The sequence below is a fragment of the Physeter macrocephalus genome, chromosome 2 (genome assembly GCF_002837175.3).
Source record: "Physeter macrocephalus isolate SW-GA chromosome 2, ASM283717v5, whole genome shotgun sequence".
Lineage (NCBI taxonomy): Eukaryota > Metazoa > Chordata > Mammalia > Artiodactyla > Physeteridae > Physeter > Physeter macrocephalus.
In genome coordinates, this window is record NC_041215.1 from 2,562,731 (window position 1) to 2,583,528 (window position 20,798).

Below are 20,798 nucleotides of genomic sequence, written 5' to 3' on the forward strand. Positions count from 1 at the left end.
TTATGATTTTAGGCAGCCTCTCTGCTAATGGGTGGGGTTGTGTTCCTGTCTTGCTAGTTGTTTGGCATAGGGTGTCCAGCACTGTAGCTTGCTGGTCGTTGAGTGAAGCTGGGTGTTGTTGAGATGGAGATCTCTGGGAGTATTTCGCCATTTGATAGTACGTGGAGCTGGGAGATCTCTTGTGGACCAGTGTCCTGAAGTTGGCTCTCCCACCTCAGAGGCACAGTACTGACTCCTGGCTGCAGCACCAACAGCCAGAAATATAAAGAATAGTTTTATCCTCAGGTGGTTCTTTTCATTTTCCACCTGCATGCAAACCAGTAATCCACAAGGCCACATAACTCTCTTTACAAAGCCAGGGAAGATTCAGGAAATGTCCTTCTTAAATACAGTTTTTCCAACTCCTCACCCAGTGCTTTCACTGATGTATCACATAGTCTCCTTCTAATGTAGTCTGTCTTGGTGTCTGTGGTGCAGCAGGTTCTTCAGCCTCACCCCCGTGCTCTAGGACTCTCTCAGCGATGTCCTGTTCACGGATAGTTAGCTCTTTCTGTGACAGGACGCCAAGTCAGGAATGACCTCGTCGCCATCTTGATGACATCGTGTATTGCTTTTTTAAAATTATTATACTGTAATTAGATGTTAGTTTTTTTTAATTTTCATACTTCCAGTGTGATTTTGCAGTTGGGTAATTTGTTAGTAATGTGCATATAAAATCTGAATTTTGATTTGAAGGAAGTTATTGAGATTAAATTGGGAGCTGATTACATTAAAACATCATACTGTATTGATAGTCATGTATTTACCCAGTGCATTGGGCAGTTCACAAGCCTTCATTATAGATCCTTAGTAAATGCATATACATGCACTATTAAATAATATTAAAAGGCCCTAAGTGATCTTATCTGGTATTAGGTTGAGGGATTTAAATTAGTTCCTAAGTTATTAATTATTTACTGAATGCATCTATCTTCAAGCAAATTTACAGAGCTAAAAATTGTTTTTTGTTCTTTCTTATTCGTGGTCTTATGAAAAGGATTAAACTACACTTCTGTATTTTGAGGTTTAGTTTAGTGTAAGTCCTACATGCTGAAAACATTTTATAGAGTATCATGCAGTTCTAAGGTAGGTGAGCTTTTTTCCCATTCAACTCTATACCTAAATTTATCCTTCCAAAAAATGAACTTGACATTATTTTTATTTGTGGACCTCATAGTGATTTTTCTATATATTTTAATAGATCTATTTTAAGAAAATGTGATATTTCAGTATTTAATTACTTGCAAATGTTACCTGGTTTACACATTAAGAACCAATCATTTGTCTCCATTTAGGCTAAACTTGTTTTTTTCTCCAAAGGGTACTGTGGAACACTGCATAATAGGAGTAATAATCCTCTCAGAATTGACTCAGGAAATGAACCTGGTAAGCCTTTCCATCTAATGGTGACATGAAGTTTGCTAAGTAATGTCATTTCTTTGATGTAAAATCTTTGTGTGGCTTAAACCTCTGAATAAGCAAGTCTTTTTTGGGGGGGCGGGTGTCTGTTTTATTGGTGGGATAACTAAGTATTAGAACACTTTTATTGTTACTGAAAATGGCAGTAACAATATAAAGTACTACAAAGAACAGGAAATTAGACATGGTCCTCTCTCCATGGCAATTGGAGAATCGTCCTTTTTTCCTCTGTATATATAGTAATATACTAATCATAAAAATAAATTATATGCAAAAGTGGAACAAGCCTTTATTTGCTTACACATAAAAGAGAAGCAGTTTAGCAGTTTGGTGAATTGATTCTCAATAATGTATACACAGCATGACTCAACAAAGAACAGGCTAGTTGGCACTTTGCTACTTGTTAGCATGGGTTTCACCGTACAAGGAGAGTTTGCAGAAGCTATGCTTCCCCCCCACCAGTGCCTTTATGAACTCAGCAGCTGTGCACATCCTTACCTGCTCCTGTTCATTTTTGTGTTTAACATGGTTCTAAACAGAACAAAAGCAGAAGTTGGGTTTTACATGGAATAATGTTATAATAAAGGGCAATGTATTGTTTATATTTAAGAACTTTTATTATCTTTTTTTAAAAATTGAAGTACAGTTGGCATACAATATTATATTAGTTTCAGGTGTATAACATAATGATTTGAAATTTATACATACATATATATATATATATATATATATATATATATATATATGAATTGATCACCACATAAGTCTGGTAACCATCTGTCACCATACAAAGTTATTAAAATATTATTGACTATATTCCTTATGCTGTACATTATATCCCTGAGACTTATTTATTTTATAACTGGAAGTTTGTACCTATTAATCTTTTTCACCTATTTCATCCAACCCCCATCCCCCTCCTCTCTGGCAACCACCAGTTTGTTCTCTATATCTGTGAGTCTTTCTGTTTTGTTTTCTAGATTCCACATATAAGTGAAATCAGATGGTATTTGTCTTTCTGTATCTGACTTATTTCACTTAGCATAATACCTTCTAGGTCCACCCATGTTATTGCAGACAGCATGATTTCATCCTTTTTTAATGGCTGAGTAATTCCATTGTGTGTATTTATACTACATACTCTATTCATTGATCTATTGATTGACACTTAGGTAGCTTCCATATCTTGGCTGTTGTAATTGATGTTGCAGTGAACATAGGGGTGTATATATCTTTTTGAATTAGTGTTTTTGTTTTCTTTGGGTAAATACCCAGAAGTGGAATTGCTGGATCATATGGTAGTGCTATTGGTTTCGCCAAAAAGTTTGTTCGGGTTTTTCCGTGGAAAAACCCGAACGAACTTTTTGCCCCCCCCCCAAAAAAAAAATCTTATGGAAAAACCCAAACAAACTTATTGCCTAACCCAATATTTTTAATTTTTTGAAGACCTTCCATACTATTTTCCATAGAAGCCATACTAATTTACATTCCCACCAACAGTGCACAAGGGTTCCCTTTTTGCCAGGTCCTTGCCAATACTTATTTGTTGTCTATTTAATAATAGCCATTCTGAAAGACGTGAGGTGATATCTCACTGTGGTTTTGATTTGAATTTCCCTGAGGATTAGTGATATTGAACATCTTTTCATACGTCTGTTGGCTATCCGTGTGTCTTCCTTAGAAAAATGTCTATTCAGGTCCTCTGCCTATTTTTTATTCAGATTTTCTTTTTATACTGAGGGTAGGGAAGTTTTCAGCAATCATGGCTTCAAATACATTCTGTGCTCTTTTCTTTCTCTCTTCTCCTTCTGGGACCCCTATAATAATGCAAATGTTAGTATGCTTGTTGTTGTCTTAGAGGTCCCTTAAGCTATCCTCATTTTTTAAAAACTCTTTTTTCTTTTTGCAGTTCCAATTGGGTTATTTCGACTACCCTGTCTTCCAGATTGCTGATCCATTCCTTTGCTTCCTCTAGTCTGCTGTTGATTCCCTCTAGTATATTTTTCATTTCAGTTATTGTATTCTTCATTTCTGATTGGTTCTTTTTTCTATTTCTTTGTTGAAGTTCTCACTGAGTTCATCCATTTGTCTCCCGATTTTGGTGAGCATCTTAATCACTTACTTTGAACTCTTTATCTGGTAAGTTGCTTATCTCCATTTTGTTTAGTTCCTTTCCTGGGGTTTTGTCTGATTCTTTCAATTGGAAGGTATTCCTTTGCCTCCTCATTTTGTCTGACTCTCTGTGTTTGTTTCTATGTAGTAGGTGTATCAGCTACATCTCCTGGTCTTCAAACAGTGGTCTTAACGTAAAAGGTGCTCTGTGGGGCCCGGTGGTACCATCTCCCTGGTCACCAGACCCGGGTGCTCCAGGTGCTCCTCCTCCTTTGTGTGGGCTGCGTGTGCCCTCCTGTTGTGGTTGGGCCAGGATTGCTGCAGGCGTACTGGCTGTCGGGGCTGGTCCCGGCCCAGCTGGCTGAGAGGTCTGGCTCTTGAGTGCTGCAGGTGGGCCGATGTGCTGATCTGTGGTTTTCTCGTTTCCTCCTCTCAGGAAGCACATGATTCGATTTGTTACGTCACTAATGATGTTCACTTTGGTCACTTGACTAAGATGGTCTCTACCAGGCTTCTCCAATTGTACATTTATTCTTTTCCGCTTTGTAAATAATGAGTATTTTGTGGGCACGTAGTTTAAGACTCTGAAAATACCTTAGTCCTCATTAAACTTTTAATTTATTCATTTATTATTTCTATCAGTTTGGATTCCTGGTTTCTAACTTTGTTTAATAAGTTATAGTTTGTTACTTATATTATATTTTGATGCCCAGATTTTCCCAAATTTGGCCATTAGGAACCCTTTCAGGCTAGCATCTCTGTTCATTTGACATTTATTCACCATCCTTCGAACATTTTTTTACTTTCTGTCACAAGATGTTCCACACTTATCTTGTGTAGAACTAGGTACCTTTTGAAAAAAGCTCAAGCTCTGAAGTGTGATTTTGACTTTGTATGGTAAAAAATACATGGCTTCTGTGGAGACATTTTACTTAGCCTAATTTTAGAGCATTAACAATTTCAACTAGCATTTCTTAAGTACTTCTGAACCAGGCAATAGGGAGATCTACAATGCATAATGAAAATCAAATATTATAATTGTCAAATGTGAGCCAGGTAAATTCATATAGGGTCAATAACAGGATGTATCTTCTAAGAAAAAGATCTAAACTTGAGGTTTCTTAAAAGTTTAGAATTGTATGTTATCATGCTTTTGTAGAAGCTAAGTCTAGTGTTCCTGCAGTATATTCAATATATAATCATCAAGAAGTAAAATATTCTTTGCCTACATGGTAGAGACATAGTTATACAGTAGAAAATGGATGCATAATCCCTCTTCTCAAAAAAATTGGATATCTAAATAAGTAACCCAAGTAGAATAAGCAGGTATGCCTTGAAGATAACTCTGAAATAAGACCTGGATTTGTGTTTTAGCTCTATTGCCTACTGCTTTGTCCAACTTCTTAATGTCTTTAAACTTACATATCACTATCTGTAAAGCAATCATGACACTTTCTTTGGGTCTTATTAAGATTAGATAAGTTACTAGTACAGGTCCTAGTACATACAAGTGCTCAATAAACCCAAGGTTCTTCCCTCAGTGTCATAGATATGGTGTGCCTGTGAGCTTTAATTTTCTCGTATGTGAAAAGAGAATAATATATATCTCACAGGTGAGTTTTGAGGATTTAGTGAAATAATATGTGAAGAGTACATAAGTTGAGATTATAATGCTGTATGCTATTATTAATTTGTATTAAGGAGAAATTTTTAAATATTGAGGGAAACTGAAGAGACAGACCAATTGAAGGAGAGAGAGATGGACGTTTGATTTAAAAGAAGGGGTGAATGCTGGAAATGCTAACTTGAATCTTACATAGTGGGTAGAGATTCCAGTAACTGCTTTCTGTAATCACTTTGGGCTTGTGTTATGTTTCATGTTTCTATAAGTAAATGTGGCATTTAAGTATAATATGATGGAGCTTAGGAAGTGTCAGGTAATCAATTTTGATCTCACTACTTTTTTCAAATCTATGAATATCAGGAAGGAAAATCATTTATTTTCATCTTTCAGATACGAAAAGGAATGCTATAGCCACTGTAGCCTGTGGTATTAATAATTGTTTGGGTATCAGATTTCAGCTTTGTTTGCTGTTTCCTAGTGATAAATGGAAATATTAATGGTACTAATAGTATAGTTTTTGCCATATTATATTTTAGATTAGAGGCTCAAGAACTAGTCTTAGTAAACTTATTCTTAAAAATTATTTTTTATTAACTAATAAAATATTCAGGGGGAATATACTATTGCTTATGTAATAAATCAAATTTCTGATTATTTATAATTTCTGCCTTGGTTTTTTTTTAGAATATCAAAATACATGAATCAGTGACATATCTGATATATATAGAAATATCACTTTCATATAGAAGAATCTTCTGTAACTGATTCAGTTTGCTGATTCACAGAAAGTTAGAATTTGAGGAATATCTCAGAGATTTCCCATTTTATAGGTGGAGCCTGAGGAACAGGGAAGCTGTTACTTGCCTAATGCGAAATATGATGCATGACTCAGGAGTTGATAGTATCTATCTATTATTTTAAAATCTATGTTTATATTGCCTCTGAAAGTATGATCAATTCTGCTTTTCAATTTTGGCATCAGTATAGTTTGTAGAGAGAGCACTGAATTAAAACAATACAGAAATTTGGGTTCTAGTCGTGGCTCTGCCATTATTAGCTCTTTGAGTAACCTTAAACAAATCACTTATACTAGTAGATTTTTAAAAGCTCTTTTAGCTATGTACTTTATGATTCTTTAATCATTATTTTCATTCCTTACATAGTAAATTTTTGCTTTGCTGTGTCTGGTTAAATAAATTCATCTTGAACTTTTTAGGTTGATTATTCTAGACCTTCAGCAAAACACAGGAAAATAGCTACCTCATTTCGTGACACTTCTCTTAAAGACATTTTAGTGCTAGCATGCTCTCTTCTAAAAGAGGTAAGTTACTTAATAATTCAGTATCCTGTTTCAGAAGAATTTCAGATGAATTCCCCGTGCCCATTTAATTTAAGTACAAATTAATTTGCACAAATCTGTAAGCAGTTCCAAAAAATTCACTTTTATTTAGTCGGGATATAATAAAGTAAGATCCAAAGGGAATTTAGTAACTTGTCTTTAGACAGTAGTTTCATTATCTTCCTACTGTAGATTACTTATTGCAAAAGCTAATTGAGACTTAGTTTCTGTATTGCCCTGCCCATATTTTAATGGGGTGCAGATGAACAATGAAATGACGGCAAGTTTTCCTAATTCATCATTTATCAATATTTTTTCAGAGTTGAGCCAAGATAGTTGACTTTAATAATTTCTTTAGGAAATAATATTTTCCCGTTTGCTACTTAGTGCCCTATTGAACATTAGGGATAGTATGATTCATAATTATATTGTGTTCTCTTGTAATATAGGGACTCCCTCATTCTGCTCAAGCTTGTTAATTGGTGTAGTAGAGCATCTCCCAAAGTATGTTCCACTAATCACTAGTTTCTACTTATTTAGCTCTGTGATATAGTAACATGGTAACTGCCACACTAGGCCAGACTGAAAGTTCCTCTATTATTTAAAAATTTGTCTTTTAGTATGAAAAATTTTAACATATACACAAGAAGATGGAATAGTATAATAAACTCCCTTAGACCCAGCAACCAGTTAAGCATTAACAACTCGTGACCAATCTTGTTTCATCTCTATCCTTAACTAACCACTTTATTTCTTTCTGTGTTTTTCTTGAAGCAGAATCCCAAGCTTCTTATCATTTCCTCCACAGATATTTCACATTGTATCTCTAGGAGATATAATCTATTCTGGTTGTGTCAGAATGAACATTTTGAGGGGGTCGGGATTGTTCTCCAGGAGCTTGTGAGTGTCCTCCCACATTCAAACAGCTCTGAGAACCTTTCTTAGCTGAATGTGTATCGTTTATGTATGAAGCTCCCCTACTTTTTCTTGAAGAATATTATATTTTCAGTGTGTTCCAGTTGCTCCTTTGAGCTAACGAATCCTGTACATTTATACATTTGTGCAGTGTAAAGTATTTGTCCTAAAGTTACTTCTTACAACTTTAGAAGGTGACCTCCAGTATGCAGTTAAATATGAAAGGTTTTAACCCCATTTTACAAGATTAAATTTGAAAATTTAATCTGTTATTGTAGATTTTTGTTGATAGTGATATTACAGTTTTTTTCTGATATATACAACATAACTTTGCAAATTTTTTTTTTTTACTAATTTTAATTTGGAACTGAAGAATTATTTAAATTAGTTGAGTAAAATTCTTTTAATTGACATATGTCATAATGTTTCATTTGACTCTGAACCTCTTTCAGGTGTTGGCCAAGCCTTTAAACCTTCAGGATCAAGGTCAACAAAACCTAGTAATGCAAGTCTTGAAACTGGTCCTCAACTGCCTTAACTTTGACTTCATTGGCAGTTCAGCAGATGAATCTGCAGATGATCTTTGCACAGTACAGATTCCAACAACTTGGAGAACAAGTAAGAAAAAAGTTTAGTGTAAGGAATGGTCAACATAAAATACACAGGATTAGCAGTATAGTTGCTTTATGTGCAATTATCTCTGTTTTTTACTTGGGAATCAAAAAGTTCAAAAAAATTTGTAACCTAAGGTAGCTGCTGATACCCAATGTTGAAATCTGTTTTCCTCAGTTCATATCATAGTAACCTCTATATTTTGATTTTGGAAAAAAGAAAAGACAGCTCTAGAGTTGGAGGATGACAAGTTTAGGTGGCAAAATGAAGAGCTCTGTTTTGAAATTTTCAGATAGTAGGAGAGGGTATAACACTTGGCAGGAGATATCAACATATTTTTCAAGGTTATAAAGAGAATGAATTAGAGTAGCTAACTTAGCAGAGCAGAATTGCAATTTACTTTCTTACAGAGAAGGACACCAAAAAAGAGCAAACTCACTTGCTCTCACACATCTCCGAAAGATGATGGCAATAGGGCTTTCCTGTTGAAGTCAGAGGTAGGGAATTGGGCTGAAAGGACTTGGTAAAAAGTCTATGTTCTGCACAGACACCCCCGGGATCTTCTCTGCCACCTCTGTGCAGCTCTGTGACTGCCCTTTTCCCTTCCTTCCCTATGTGTTCTTCCCTCTCGATTTCCAAGACCAGAGCTTTTTTCCCTTGAGAAATTAAACTGGAGAGGTTTCGCATTCGGGGTATCAGATATAGTAGAGACACACCATACATTTGTTGAAAACTTCTAATATGGAAGTCAGAGACTAAAAGAGACAATTAAAAGGGACTTTGTATCTTGATAGTAGTGATGAAGCATGAACCAACACCTGCAGTAAAAATTGCACAGACTAAATACACATACACACACATACATACACACACACACGAGTACATGTAAAACTGGGAAAGCCAAATAAGATTGGTGGATTCAATTTTATCAGTGTGCCTTCTTGATTGTGATATTGTGCTTTAGTTTTACAAGAACTTACCATTTGGGGAAATGGGGTAAACAATACATGGGATCTCTCTGTATTATTTCTTGCAACTGCATATAAATCTAATTATCTCAAGAAATCTTTTTTTAAAAAGGGAGTGTTAGTAGAAACAGAGACAAAGTGAAGAGTCGAAGTAAATTTCAAAAAGGTTTAATTACTATCCTCAGAGAGATAAGAAGAGGTAATGCATTCCTGAAACATGACTAGGATATTGTTTTAAAAATGAAAGTTAAGACAGTGTTCCAGATATACAAGTTGCCCAAATGAAACATTCAGTAAAAGAGTTGGAAGATAAAGTTAAGGAAATATCCCAGAAAATAGAACGAAAAAAGCAAGAAGAGATTTGATAGGAGAAAAAAATGTAAGAATATTAAAGCATGAAACTAGGAGGCTTGACATCCTACTATTAGGAGTTCAAGAAAGGACAGGAAAAAACAGAAGGCAATTTGCAAACAATACCAAAAAAAATTCTCAGCAATGAGACACATAAAGTTTCAGATCGAAAGATCCCATAAGTACCCAACATAATGAATGAAAAAAAGGAAACTAAGCTTCATAATCATGACATTTCAGAATAACAAGGACAAAGAGAACCTAAAATCTACCAGAAAGAAAGTCACCTACAAAGGATTGGGATCAAGAATGGTATTAGATTTCTCAACAGTAGTACTGGAAGCTAGAGGACAATGGAGTAATATCCTCAGACTTCTGAGTGAAAATAATTTTCAAACTAGACTGAAATTACCAAGTATAAGAGAATAAAGATATTTTCAGACATGTAAATCGTTCTGAAATTTATCCCTTATGTACTTGCTCTTATGAAGCTACTTGATATACAAGCAAGAAAATGGAGGATATGGAGTTCAGGAAAGCTTTAACACAAGATGACAATCAGCAGACATAAAAAGGAGATAATTATGTAACACATTTTGGAACAGCCAGTCTAAGTTGAAGACGGCTCCAGGAGGAAGGGGTGGGAAAATGGAAGTGATAGGTTATTTGATGCTATTGACCAGGTGGAGAGTGGCATGAAGAACGTTTTGCAAATCTGTCAGAGCATTTGGAAAGAATTAGTGACAGATATTGATCTACACAACTAAGCACAGAAAAGATGCTGTGATTAAATCCAGGCAGTGTTGGAAATGTGATATAATCATAGTATACTTGGCTTAGCTGTTAACATTATTTACATAGTCAAAATAAACACTTAGAATTGATTTAATTCCAAATTCTTATAACAGTGGATGGATTTTTGAGAGAGGATGGATTGTAGAAAGAGTGGTGGGAGTAGAGGGGAGAGTGTACCATAAAAAGGTCATTTGAGACCTAAAATAAAACAGTCAAAGACATGTAATACAGCATGTAATTTGGAAATATGTATTTAAATATAGCTAAGAGTTGAAAGGCAGTTGGAATGGAGTAGGGTACAGCTGTTTTTTACTATATACGTTTTAGTACTATTTACTTTTTTATACTATTTGAATTTTTAAATGTTCTTATTACCTTAATATAAATGAAAATATTGAGAAGGTTCTCTCGATAAGAACTGTAGGTGCTACATGGAAATAAGGAACATCTTAGCTAATTAATTTCTATCTTTGTATTATTTCATATTTCAAAGGAAAATAGCTAGGAATTAAAAAGGAATTAAGCCTAACTGCAAAGAAAGATTGGCCATGTGCAGAGGTCTTGGAGTTCTTGGTTTGTATGATAATGTCTTACTATGTGAAGATCACTGAATTGAAAGTAATGGTGTTAGAATTTTTTTTTTTTTCCAGTTTTCCTGGAACCAGAAACATTGGATCTTTTCTTTAATTTGTATCATTCACTTCCACCACTCCTATCTCAGTTAGTAAGTAAAACTCATTCATTATTTCATTAAAAAGTACCTGTGATATTTTTCTAAGGGTGGTACATATTTACTTTATTTATATTCTTGATTAGGTTTACCTCTCATAGAGATTCTTACATCATCTGGGATTTATATTATGTAAGCTATTTGTCAGTTTCTATTTATAGTCCATAGTTCCCATCATTTCACTGGTGAGCCCAAAACCCATAACTGGTGATTTAGTTCCTGCCCGTAGCCAAGACAACCTATCAACCTCTAAGTATCTTTTTCCCTACTCAGTCCCCAGCTCTTCTTCTGGACCTCAGTCCAGTAGTTTGCCACCCCACCTGTTACCTTCCCTTTTCTTAACCTCTCTAACTCTTGCTCCACTTTGCTTGGCTCCATGTCAGGCTTGCCATGTGGCCCCCATCAGATATCTCCAAATGAGAAACAAAGGGGATCTGCTCACTTGATTTTGTGCTCATCACTCCAGTTGTTCATTTATTTTTGAATCAGATTCTGTTGTGTGCTAAAAGATTCTTGAAACTCTTTGGTTATAGTATGGAACTTTGAGACTCTGTATCCCATCTTTGTGGAATCTAAAACAGACCAGGCAAGATTGAAAAAAAGAAAATGAAAGTTGTTAGTTTAATATCTAAGCTTGTAGAAGTGAAGTTGGGGAATTCTTATATTGTCATTTCCTGAAAAAAGATGTTCCAGATTTAAAGTACATATCAGCAGTATGTTTGTTTAGATACGTTATCACCTAGAAGGGAGGAATAGGTTCACAAAAATACTCCCTCCCTTTCTTAGAAAACATGTTTGCTCTCAAATCGAGGGTTTTAAGGTGGTGGTTTTTAAACTGGGTTTCACAGGACACTCATGTTTCCAGGTGGTGCCACAGAACTTCAGCCTTCTGTCTTTTAACCAGAATAGTGTTGTTTTTAGTTGTTTAAAAACCATGGTTTCATGTACAGTTACGTTTTGGGATAAAACAAAAAAAGCTACTGGTGCTTAAAAAGTAGAGTGGAAAGCAACTGCTTTAAGAGAATGTAACTGACATTTATTGGGCATGCCCTATCCTATGATGCTTATTATCTCACTTCATTCTCACAGTGGCCCTGCAAGGTAAGTATTGTTATCTTCACTATGTAGACAAGGAAACAGATCCAGAATGGCCTAAGTGACTTTCTTCAGGGCAGTGAACTAAATTTTGAAGTTGAGATTCAAACCCAGGTGGTTTTGGCCCCAAACCCCTGGATATTTTTATTACACTAGTGGTTCCTGAACCTTCTACACATCAGAAGGGAGTTTTGTTTTTTGGGTTGTTTGCTTGTTTTTTTGTTTTTAACACTAAGGACTGTGGCACTGAGTAACATCTAAAAAGGCTGTCCTCTGATTTTTGTCCCTATTCTCACCCTTGCCAAGAGAGCAGACATTTTGTGTGAAATCTCCTAAATGGAATATTTAAATATTGACAGATAATTTTTTTTTTTTTCTTTAAAGTGGGCAAGTGTACATATGTGGGCCAGTTTGGCCTGAAAGTTGCCAGTTTTGGGCCTCTCAGTTAATGAACAAACAGGTTTCAGTGGGTTCCAGTAGTAGAATTAAGAACCCGAGAAGTGAAATTGGCTGATAAAGTATTAACTTCAGAAAGATAACTAGGCCACAGACACTTTGCAGGAATTTTTATAGGGTTTCTCACTTTTTCAGCAGCATTTTCCAAATTGTTCCTCAAGATATTAATAAATGGTGTGGGCAAGATGTTTTATCACCAGATAAATTTGGGACATGCTGGATTAAGTAAAGTTAAAGGATTTTTTCCCACTTGCAGGATACCACAGTGCATATTGTACAGTAGTTCCCAAATGTATTCTACAACAAAACCATATTTTCTTTTTGATGAAACACCTGGTTCGTTGGTTTACAAACAGATTAGGCATCAAAAGCAATTGGGAGCCTTTGAGTGTATGCAGGTCGTGGCTCTGCTCTGGTGTATTTAATATATACAAAAATATTAGAGGAATTTTACACAGAAATAGGAATTCTAGTGGTGGGATTGACGGGTTATGGGTGGTGGTAATTATTGATGATGTTTAGCTTTCATTGTTTTTGGATTCTATAACACTATTTTATCATTAAAATTTAAAAAAATTTAAATGTAAAGACTAGTGTTCCTTACATGTGGCCTTACATTAATTTTAAAGTTGAAATGAATTTTGTTGTTCCTGTTTTTAGGCACTTTCATGTTTAGTTCAGTTTGCTTCTACAAGAAGGTCCTTATTTAGCAGTCCTGAACGTGCCAAGTACCTTGGTAATTTAATCAAGGGAGTAAAAAGGATACTTGAAAACCCTCAGGTATTTTTGAAGTAATTAATACCATATTTAAATACAGTTTTTCTGCTGAAAGGGGCATAATAAACTTATGACTTCATTACGATTCTGGAAGAAAATAAGTATCATATTCTACTTTCTTGGATCTCACTTGTAGTATAAATGGGCAGTTTTTAAAAGTGAATGTTTTCCTGACTGACTGCTGTGTTGTTCTTTCTATTTTTCCTGTTCTTTTAGGTAAATATGAATAGAGGTTGTATATCTTACTATGCTTCTGCTTTTTACCATTGTACTTTGCTTGCACTTCTTAAATTACTGAAGTGATTAATTCAGAGTCCTATCTACCTTCTAAACTAGAAGACAGTATAAATCTGGATGTTAATATTGGAATAAGTGGCTTTAAATTATGAATAATATCTTTTTTGCCCTCTTGTGGACAATAAAAGTTTGTAGATTTTAAAATCTACTCTCTATGTTAACTGCAAATCTTCAGTGGCAGTGTTCATTTCAGAGAGTTGCACAGCCATTATAAATTAGTGATTTTGGATGCCTGGATAAAATTTGTTTCACTTTTGGTTTTAGTTTAAAATATCTGTAATGAAAGTACAAATATTAAAAGGTTAAATGATGATTTAAGGAGGTTTATCTAAGTCTCTTGGTTATTAATAACTTAGGGGGGACATATAATATCTATACGTAAAGAAAACATGCTTACTCTATAAAGAACAGTTGTTTTTGCAGATTAAGAGGTTTTTTATGTGTTGTGCATTCGTTTTATCTTTTCACTGTTGGCATAACTGTGAAATTTATGTGTTTTGCTGATAAATGGGATTTTTACCAATATATCAATACTTTAAAATTTTTAGTTGTTCAGCTCACTATCATCAGTCAATATGTGGAAGATAATATGCTAATATCAGATAATTCTCTTAATTGATTTTCCAGTATCCTCATGTTGATGTTTTATGGCTCTAAAAGTTAATTTGAATATTATATATATTTTTAGAATTATAAGTATGTATTAAAAGACCCATGAATACAAAATATATTTTTAAATTAGTCCTTAATAATTAGAAACTATGTTATATTTTTTCATGGGTTGAAATTTTTTACAAACTCTTTCACTATTAGATACTTGAATTCTGTTTCATGCCAGCTATAGTGCAGAGTTCTCAAACTATAAAGATAATAACACACATGTCCTATCTTCAAGGAGCTCACTGGGGGCACCTTTCTTGGTCTTTCCTTTTAACCTGTCCTCCCCACAAAGTTACCTTTGTGTCTTGTAGTACTTTTGTTAAGCTTTCTGCTCTACATTGCAGCAGTTTATTTGAATGTCTTAAGAGACAAAGGAGTTGCTTGAGGACATTAATGCCTCTAGGTACTCAATAAATATTTGTTGAATTAAAAGATGTTTCTGTTATATTTGTGGGTACACATTTAATGTAAGTCTAGTGGTATTGCTCTCTTCCAGGATTTCAAGAGCCCATTCTTATTTTCCATCTTAAATATTTTTCAGGTCTTGTATTGACTTCTATTTAAGTCACAAGATACACACACACTCTCTCTCTCTCTCCACCCTTTTCTGTCTCTTTTCTGTCTCTCATGCAAATTGTTTTTGGGTAATATAGTGGTTCCCAAACATTATGATTTAGTCATCATGGTCAAAGCTTCCTCCAAAGCCTCTAGTTTGGATTCCTTATTATTAATCATTTATGACAACATTAAGTCCAGTAGGAATCATTTGGTTTTTTGTTAAGTTTTTTAAAAAGCCTTTCTTTTTGTCTCATAATTTAGGGTTTGTCCAGTCCAGGTAATTATCATGAATTTTGTCGATTTTTGGCTCGTTTAAAGACAAATTACCAGCTGGGAGAATTAGTTATGGTGAAGGAGTATCCTGAAGTTATCAGATTGATTGCTAATTTTACCATTACTAGCCTACAGGTAAATAAAAATACATAGTTGATGTTAAACTGTAGATAGTTTTAAAACACTTTCTTGGTAAGATTTGGTAGGGATTTTAAAAAACATTAGAGCACTTTGCTAAAAATGTTCATTGCAAGATTTTAGGTAAAAAACTTCTTTGTAACAAATTTTATAATAAAAATTTAGAGGCCATCTAAATATCTAATAATTAAAGACCAAATTGAGATGCTGTAGTAGAATCTATGTGGAGAAATAAAATAAAGTTTTACAGATTAGTTTTTGGAAAAATTCTTTTTATAAGTTTGGGGGGAAGTTTTAAAACCATATTTTCCACATGATATCAACTCTGTGAAAAAATATTCCTGGAAAGATTAGAAGGAAGTTCACAAACATTTAACAGAATTTGCTATTTTAAATGTTTATTGGTTATAATCAGAATAAAAGTTTATTTTAAACTGTATGTTTACTAATTTTGCCTCTGCATTTCTTATTCTAGGAAGATAAATGTCATTTTAAATAACGTTTGCTTTATTTTTTTGTAGCATTGGGAATTTGCTCCCAACAGTGTTCATTATTTATTAACTCTCTGGCAAAGGATGGTAGCATCAGTTCCTTTTGTGAAATCAACTGAACCCCATTTATTAGACACTTATGCACCAGAAATCACGAAGGCCTTTATCACTTCTCGGTTGGAATCTGTTGCCATAGTTGTGAGGTATTGAAAACTAAATGTTTTTGTTGTATTTTCATCTTCTGCATCTTGGAGTTTTTAAAAGTGGAGGTATAATTTACTTATGGTAAAATTCACCTTTTTTAGTATACAGTTCTATGAGTTCTGACAAGTGTATGCTGTTGTGTTTGACAACACAATCAAGATATAAAATAGTTCCATCACCCCAAAAAGTTTTTTTAGGTTCCTTTGTAGTCAGGCCTTTCCCTGTCCTCAGCATCTGGCAGTTATTGATGTTTTGTTCCCTAAAATTTTTGTCTTTTTTGGATGTTATTACATAAATGAAATCATATAGTATGTAGCCCTTTAGTCTGGCTTCTGTCACTTAGCATAATGCATTTGAGATTCTTCCATTTTGTGTCAGTAGTTCTTTACTTTTTATTGCTGAATAGTATACCATTTTATGGATATATCACAGTTATTAGTCCACTCATCTATTGATGGACATTTGGGTTCTTTCTGTTTTTGCCTTTATGAGTAAAATAGCTGTAAGTGTTCCTATACAGATTTTTGTATGAATTTAAGTTTTTATTTCTCTTGGATAAATTCCTAGGTGTGAGATTTCTGGGTTGCCTGGTAAGTGTATATTTTACTTTATAAGAAATTGCCAAACTATTTTCCAAAGTGGCTGTGTCATTTCATATTCCCACCAGCAGTGTATGAAAAATCCAATTGCTCTGCATCCTCACCAGCACTTGATATTGTCAGTTTTAAAAAATTCTAGTCATTCTAATAAGTGTGGTGCCTCATTGTGGTTTCAAATTGCATTCCCTTAATAACTAACAATGTTGAGGATCTTTTTATGTGCTTATTTACCATTTGTATATACTCTTTGGTAAAATGCCTGTCAAATATGTTCCCATTTTTTTATTGGGTTGTTTATTTTCTTATATTGAGTTTAGAGAGATCTGTATATTCTGGTCACAAGTCTTTTTATCATATGTGTTTTGCAAATATTTTATCCCAGTCCATTGCTTGCCTCTTCATTTCCTTAACAGAGTCTTTCAAAGAGCAGGAGTTTTAAAGTTTAATGAAGTCCAATTTATCCTTTATTTTTTTCTTCTAGAAGTTTTATAATTTAAATTTAGGTCCATAATCCATTTTGAGTTAATTTTTGTATATGATATGAAGTTTAGACTCAATGTTCTTTTTCTTTCCTTTTTTTCCTTTTTGCATAGGGAACACCAGTTATCCCCAACACCATTTGTGGAAAAGACTATCCTTTCTCCATTGAATTGTCTTTACTCTGTTTTCAAAAATTAATTGACCACATATGTATGGTTCTATTTTTGGACTCTATTCTCATTAGTCTGTGTTTTTCTCCTTCTGCCAGTAGCCCCTGCCTTCAGTACTGTAGCCTTATAATAAGCTTTGAAATCAGGTAGTGTGAATTTTCACCTTGGTTTTCCCTTTTTAAAATTGTTTTGGCTCATTTTACTTCCTTTGCTTTTCTGTATAAATGTTAGAATCATCTTGTCAGTATCTACAAAAAAAAGTCCTGCTGAAATTTTGACTAGAATTGCATTGAATTTGTAGATTAATTTGGAGGAAGAATTGACATATCAGCAATATTGAATCTTTTAGTCAATGAGCATGTTTATCTTTTAATTTATTTAGCTCTTCTGTGATTCCTTTCATCACTGTTTTGTATTATTCAGTCTTTAGATCTTACATATATTTAAGATTTAATTAGTGTTTTATGTTTTCTGGTGCCTTTGGAGATACTGTTTTTTAAAATTTAAATTTCCAATTGTTCATGTTAGTATATAGTAATGAATTCTATATATTGACCTGTATTGCTAGCACCTTGGAAATACACTCACCTGTTAGTCCTAGTAGCTTTCTTGTGGTTCACATTTTCAAATATAGACATTTTATTTCTTACCTTCCAGTCTATGTCTTTTATTTCTTTATCCATGATAGAATTTTTATTTAACATAAATAAAGCTTATTTGTGGTGAATAAAAGTACATCTCATTCTAATGTCGTCTGCAATCCTTTTCTTATACATTTGCAGAGATAGTTTAGATGATCCACTGGATGATACTGCCACTGTGTTTCAGCAGTTGGAGCAGTTGTGCACTGTTAGCAGATGTGAATATGAGAAGACATGCACTCTTCTTGTACAGTTGTTTGATCAAAATGCACAGAATTACCAAAAGCTTCTGCATTCAGCTTCTGGAATAACTGTGGACATGGCAATTCAGGAAGGTCAGTAAAGTTTATATGACCACATAAATAATATAATAATATGGTATTATGTTGAATTTTAAGTAGCTTCATTAATCAATTTATTTAATAACTTTACTGCAACATATTTTTGTTTATTTCTCCCAATTCTGTTCCTCTAATAATCCATTAATTTTATTAACCTTATGGGTATTTTGGTGGCTTGATGGTTTTAGTTCTTTATAAGATTCACAGGGAATATTTCTCTCTGGATTCAGTATCAAAAAAAGCTGATAATGATCTTTGAGTAGAGTTTATTAACTTATAACTATCTTTTAACTAATCATATTTCCTTCTTTGCTATATCTGACTGCAAATTCAGAGCCCAGTTTTAGCCAGTAAAAATTTACTGAAGGACCTCATCGTGGTTTTACATTTGTTTGCCTTCACCATGGCTTAATTTTATTATTATATTTTAATTTCTCAATTTCCTCTTTATTTTTCATTCTTTACTGAAGGAGGATTTATTTATTTCTGTATATTTCCTTAATACGAAAGGATTTTCAGGAACATAGGGAATTAAATACACTTTTCAGATTTTAAGTGGGATAACTTAAGAGAATGGAACTGGCTATATACATTTCTAATAGGCAGTTTAATTACAGTTCCAGGATGTTTTTGTTTTCTTTCATATTTGTTTGGAAAGTGAGTGGTAAGGGATGATAGTCAAACTGAGTGATTTTCCATTTAAACTCTTTTTAAAAAGTTCTTTAAAAATTATCCTATACATTTACGTACTGTCTTCTAAAAATGCCTTTTATTCATTATCTGTTTTTTTGGTTTTTGTTTGTTTTCTGAGTCACACAATACTGCTCAGCAGCGGATAGAGGAATAGTTAACCTTCTTGAAATGTTCTCTTTTATTAGTATCTCATTATTTATAAATTAGATGGAGGAGAACTAACATTTTGCTTCGTAGCATCTTGTCTTCGTGACTGATTTCTTTCTTTAGCAGAGTTTTGAAAATTATTAAATATCAAATACATACAAAAGGGTATTTATATATTTTGAGACATAGTAACTAGCAGTAACAAACACCATCACATAGCTTAAAGAACAGGTCAATACCAATATCTTTGCTGTTCCCTTTTTCCTACCAGCAAAAAATACTTGATGTTTGTTCAGTAATTGATGCCTCTTCTTCATAGTTTTACTGCATATGTATGTACTCTGAAAATAATGCATGGTTTTGCATATTTTTGAACTTTATACAAATAGAATAAAAATTATTATTTTACAACTTGCTTCATTATTTTCTCAGTGTTGCATTCATGAGAGTTTGTGTTGATGCTGTAGCTATAGTTCCTTCATTTGTACTGCTGCAGTTCTGTTGTTTGAATATATTGCAATTTATTGATGCATTTTCTTGTCAGTGGGTATTTGTGTTTTCTGTTTTCTGCTAATGCAATGAATGCTGCTGTAAAGATTGTTATATATATTAATTACATAGTCAGCTTCAGTAGACAATGCCAAACTATATTTTACAAAGTGATTGTACTACTTTATATCCCACCCACTCTGATCTAGATCCTCACCAGTGGCTCATAATGTTAGACTTTTTGTCAGGCTAGTTGAGGTAATATACCTCATGCATATTTTACTTTTCACTCTCATGATTATTAATGAAGTTTAGTGTTTATGTTTATGTTCTGTCATCATCAGTGATATATATGTTCACTTTTGTTCATTTCCTCCTCGCCATTTGGATTATTGTGGTCTTTTTTTTTTTTTTTTTTTTTTTTTTTACTAATGGAGCTCTTTATAATATTTTAACACTAATCCTTTAGTTGTTTGAATTGTAAATATTGTCCTCAAGTTTGTGACCTGTTTTTACATGTAACTTTAATGTGTCTGTTCTCTTAGTTTTCATATCAAATTTTATTTTAATTAATTCACCCAATCTTTTGAAGAGATATTATATTTACATTGTCCAGAAAAAAGAAATTAAAATGTGTTCTGTTCTAGTCCTATAATCTGTCCTACTATTCTTCACTCTAACAAATAACGATTCTTATTGGTTTTGCATCTTTCTAAAGTTTCTGTATGCATGTACAATTAGGAATATATAAATTCTTATCCCCTTTTATTTACATGGAATGTGGCATACCACACTCACATTTTACTCCTTGCTTTTTCTCATTTAACAATGTATTTTATAGCTATTCTCAAATCAGTATACAGAGAATACTTAATTTTTATAGATGAATATTTTATTTTTTGAATGTATCATAATTTATTTAACTATTCTCTCCATTGTTGAGAATCATTTGAGTTGTTTGCCATCTTCTGCTATTAAAACTAATGCTGTACAGATTAACCTTGTACTTGTCATTTTATATTTATGCAAGTATATCTGTAGGATACATTTCCAGAGCACAATTACTGTTGGGTAGAGGGTTAATGTATTTGTAATTTTTATAAATATTTCCAAATTACTCTCTGTAAGGACTGCACCAATTTACTTGTCCACCAGCAGTCTATGAGAGCTCCATGTTATTGCCTTCACAGGACAGTATTACCAAGCTTTTGCATTTTTGACAATCCTATAGGTGAAAAATGATTTCTCAGTATAATTTAACATTCTCTTATCAGTGAGGTTAAGCATTGTTTATTTAAGAGCTATTTGGTCTTCTTTTTTGGTAAAAGAATTACTCTTTTTTTTCTTTTCTTTTTTTTTTTTTTTTTTGCGGTACACGGGCCTCT

At 33.4% G+C, this 20,798-nt stretch overlaps 1 protein-coding gene across 7 annotated transcripts in view; it reads left to right on the top strand.

Annotated features, from left to right (window-relative positions):
• The window catches only part of RANBP17 (RAN binding protein 17), a 328,773-nt gene that overhangs the window by 32,818 nt on the left and 275,157 nt on the right, over positions 1-20,798 (top strand). For 6 of the 7 annotated variants that reach the window (XM_028497353.2, XM_028497354.2, XM_024115850.3 and 3 more), the window contains exons 5-12: positions 1,360-1,425; positions 6,411-6,515; positions 7,901-8,066; positions 10,825-10,898; positions 13,116-13,235; positions 15,009-15,155; positions 15,680-15,852; positions 17,885-18,078. In XM_028497353.2, the coding sequence (XP_028353154.1) occupies positions 1,360-1,425; positions 6,411-6,515; positions 7,901-8,066; positions 10,825-10,898; positions 13,116-13,235; positions 15,009-15,155; positions 15,680-15,852; positions 17,885-18,078 (1,045 nt within the window). The remainder of the gene's footprint in view (positions 1-1,359; positions 1,426-6,410; positions 6,516-7,900; positions 8,067-10,824; positions 10,899-13,115; positions 13,236-15,008; positions 15,156-15,679; positions 15,853-17,884; positions 18,079-20,798) is intronic. The other variant, XM_028497356.2, reaches the window with a different exon arrangement.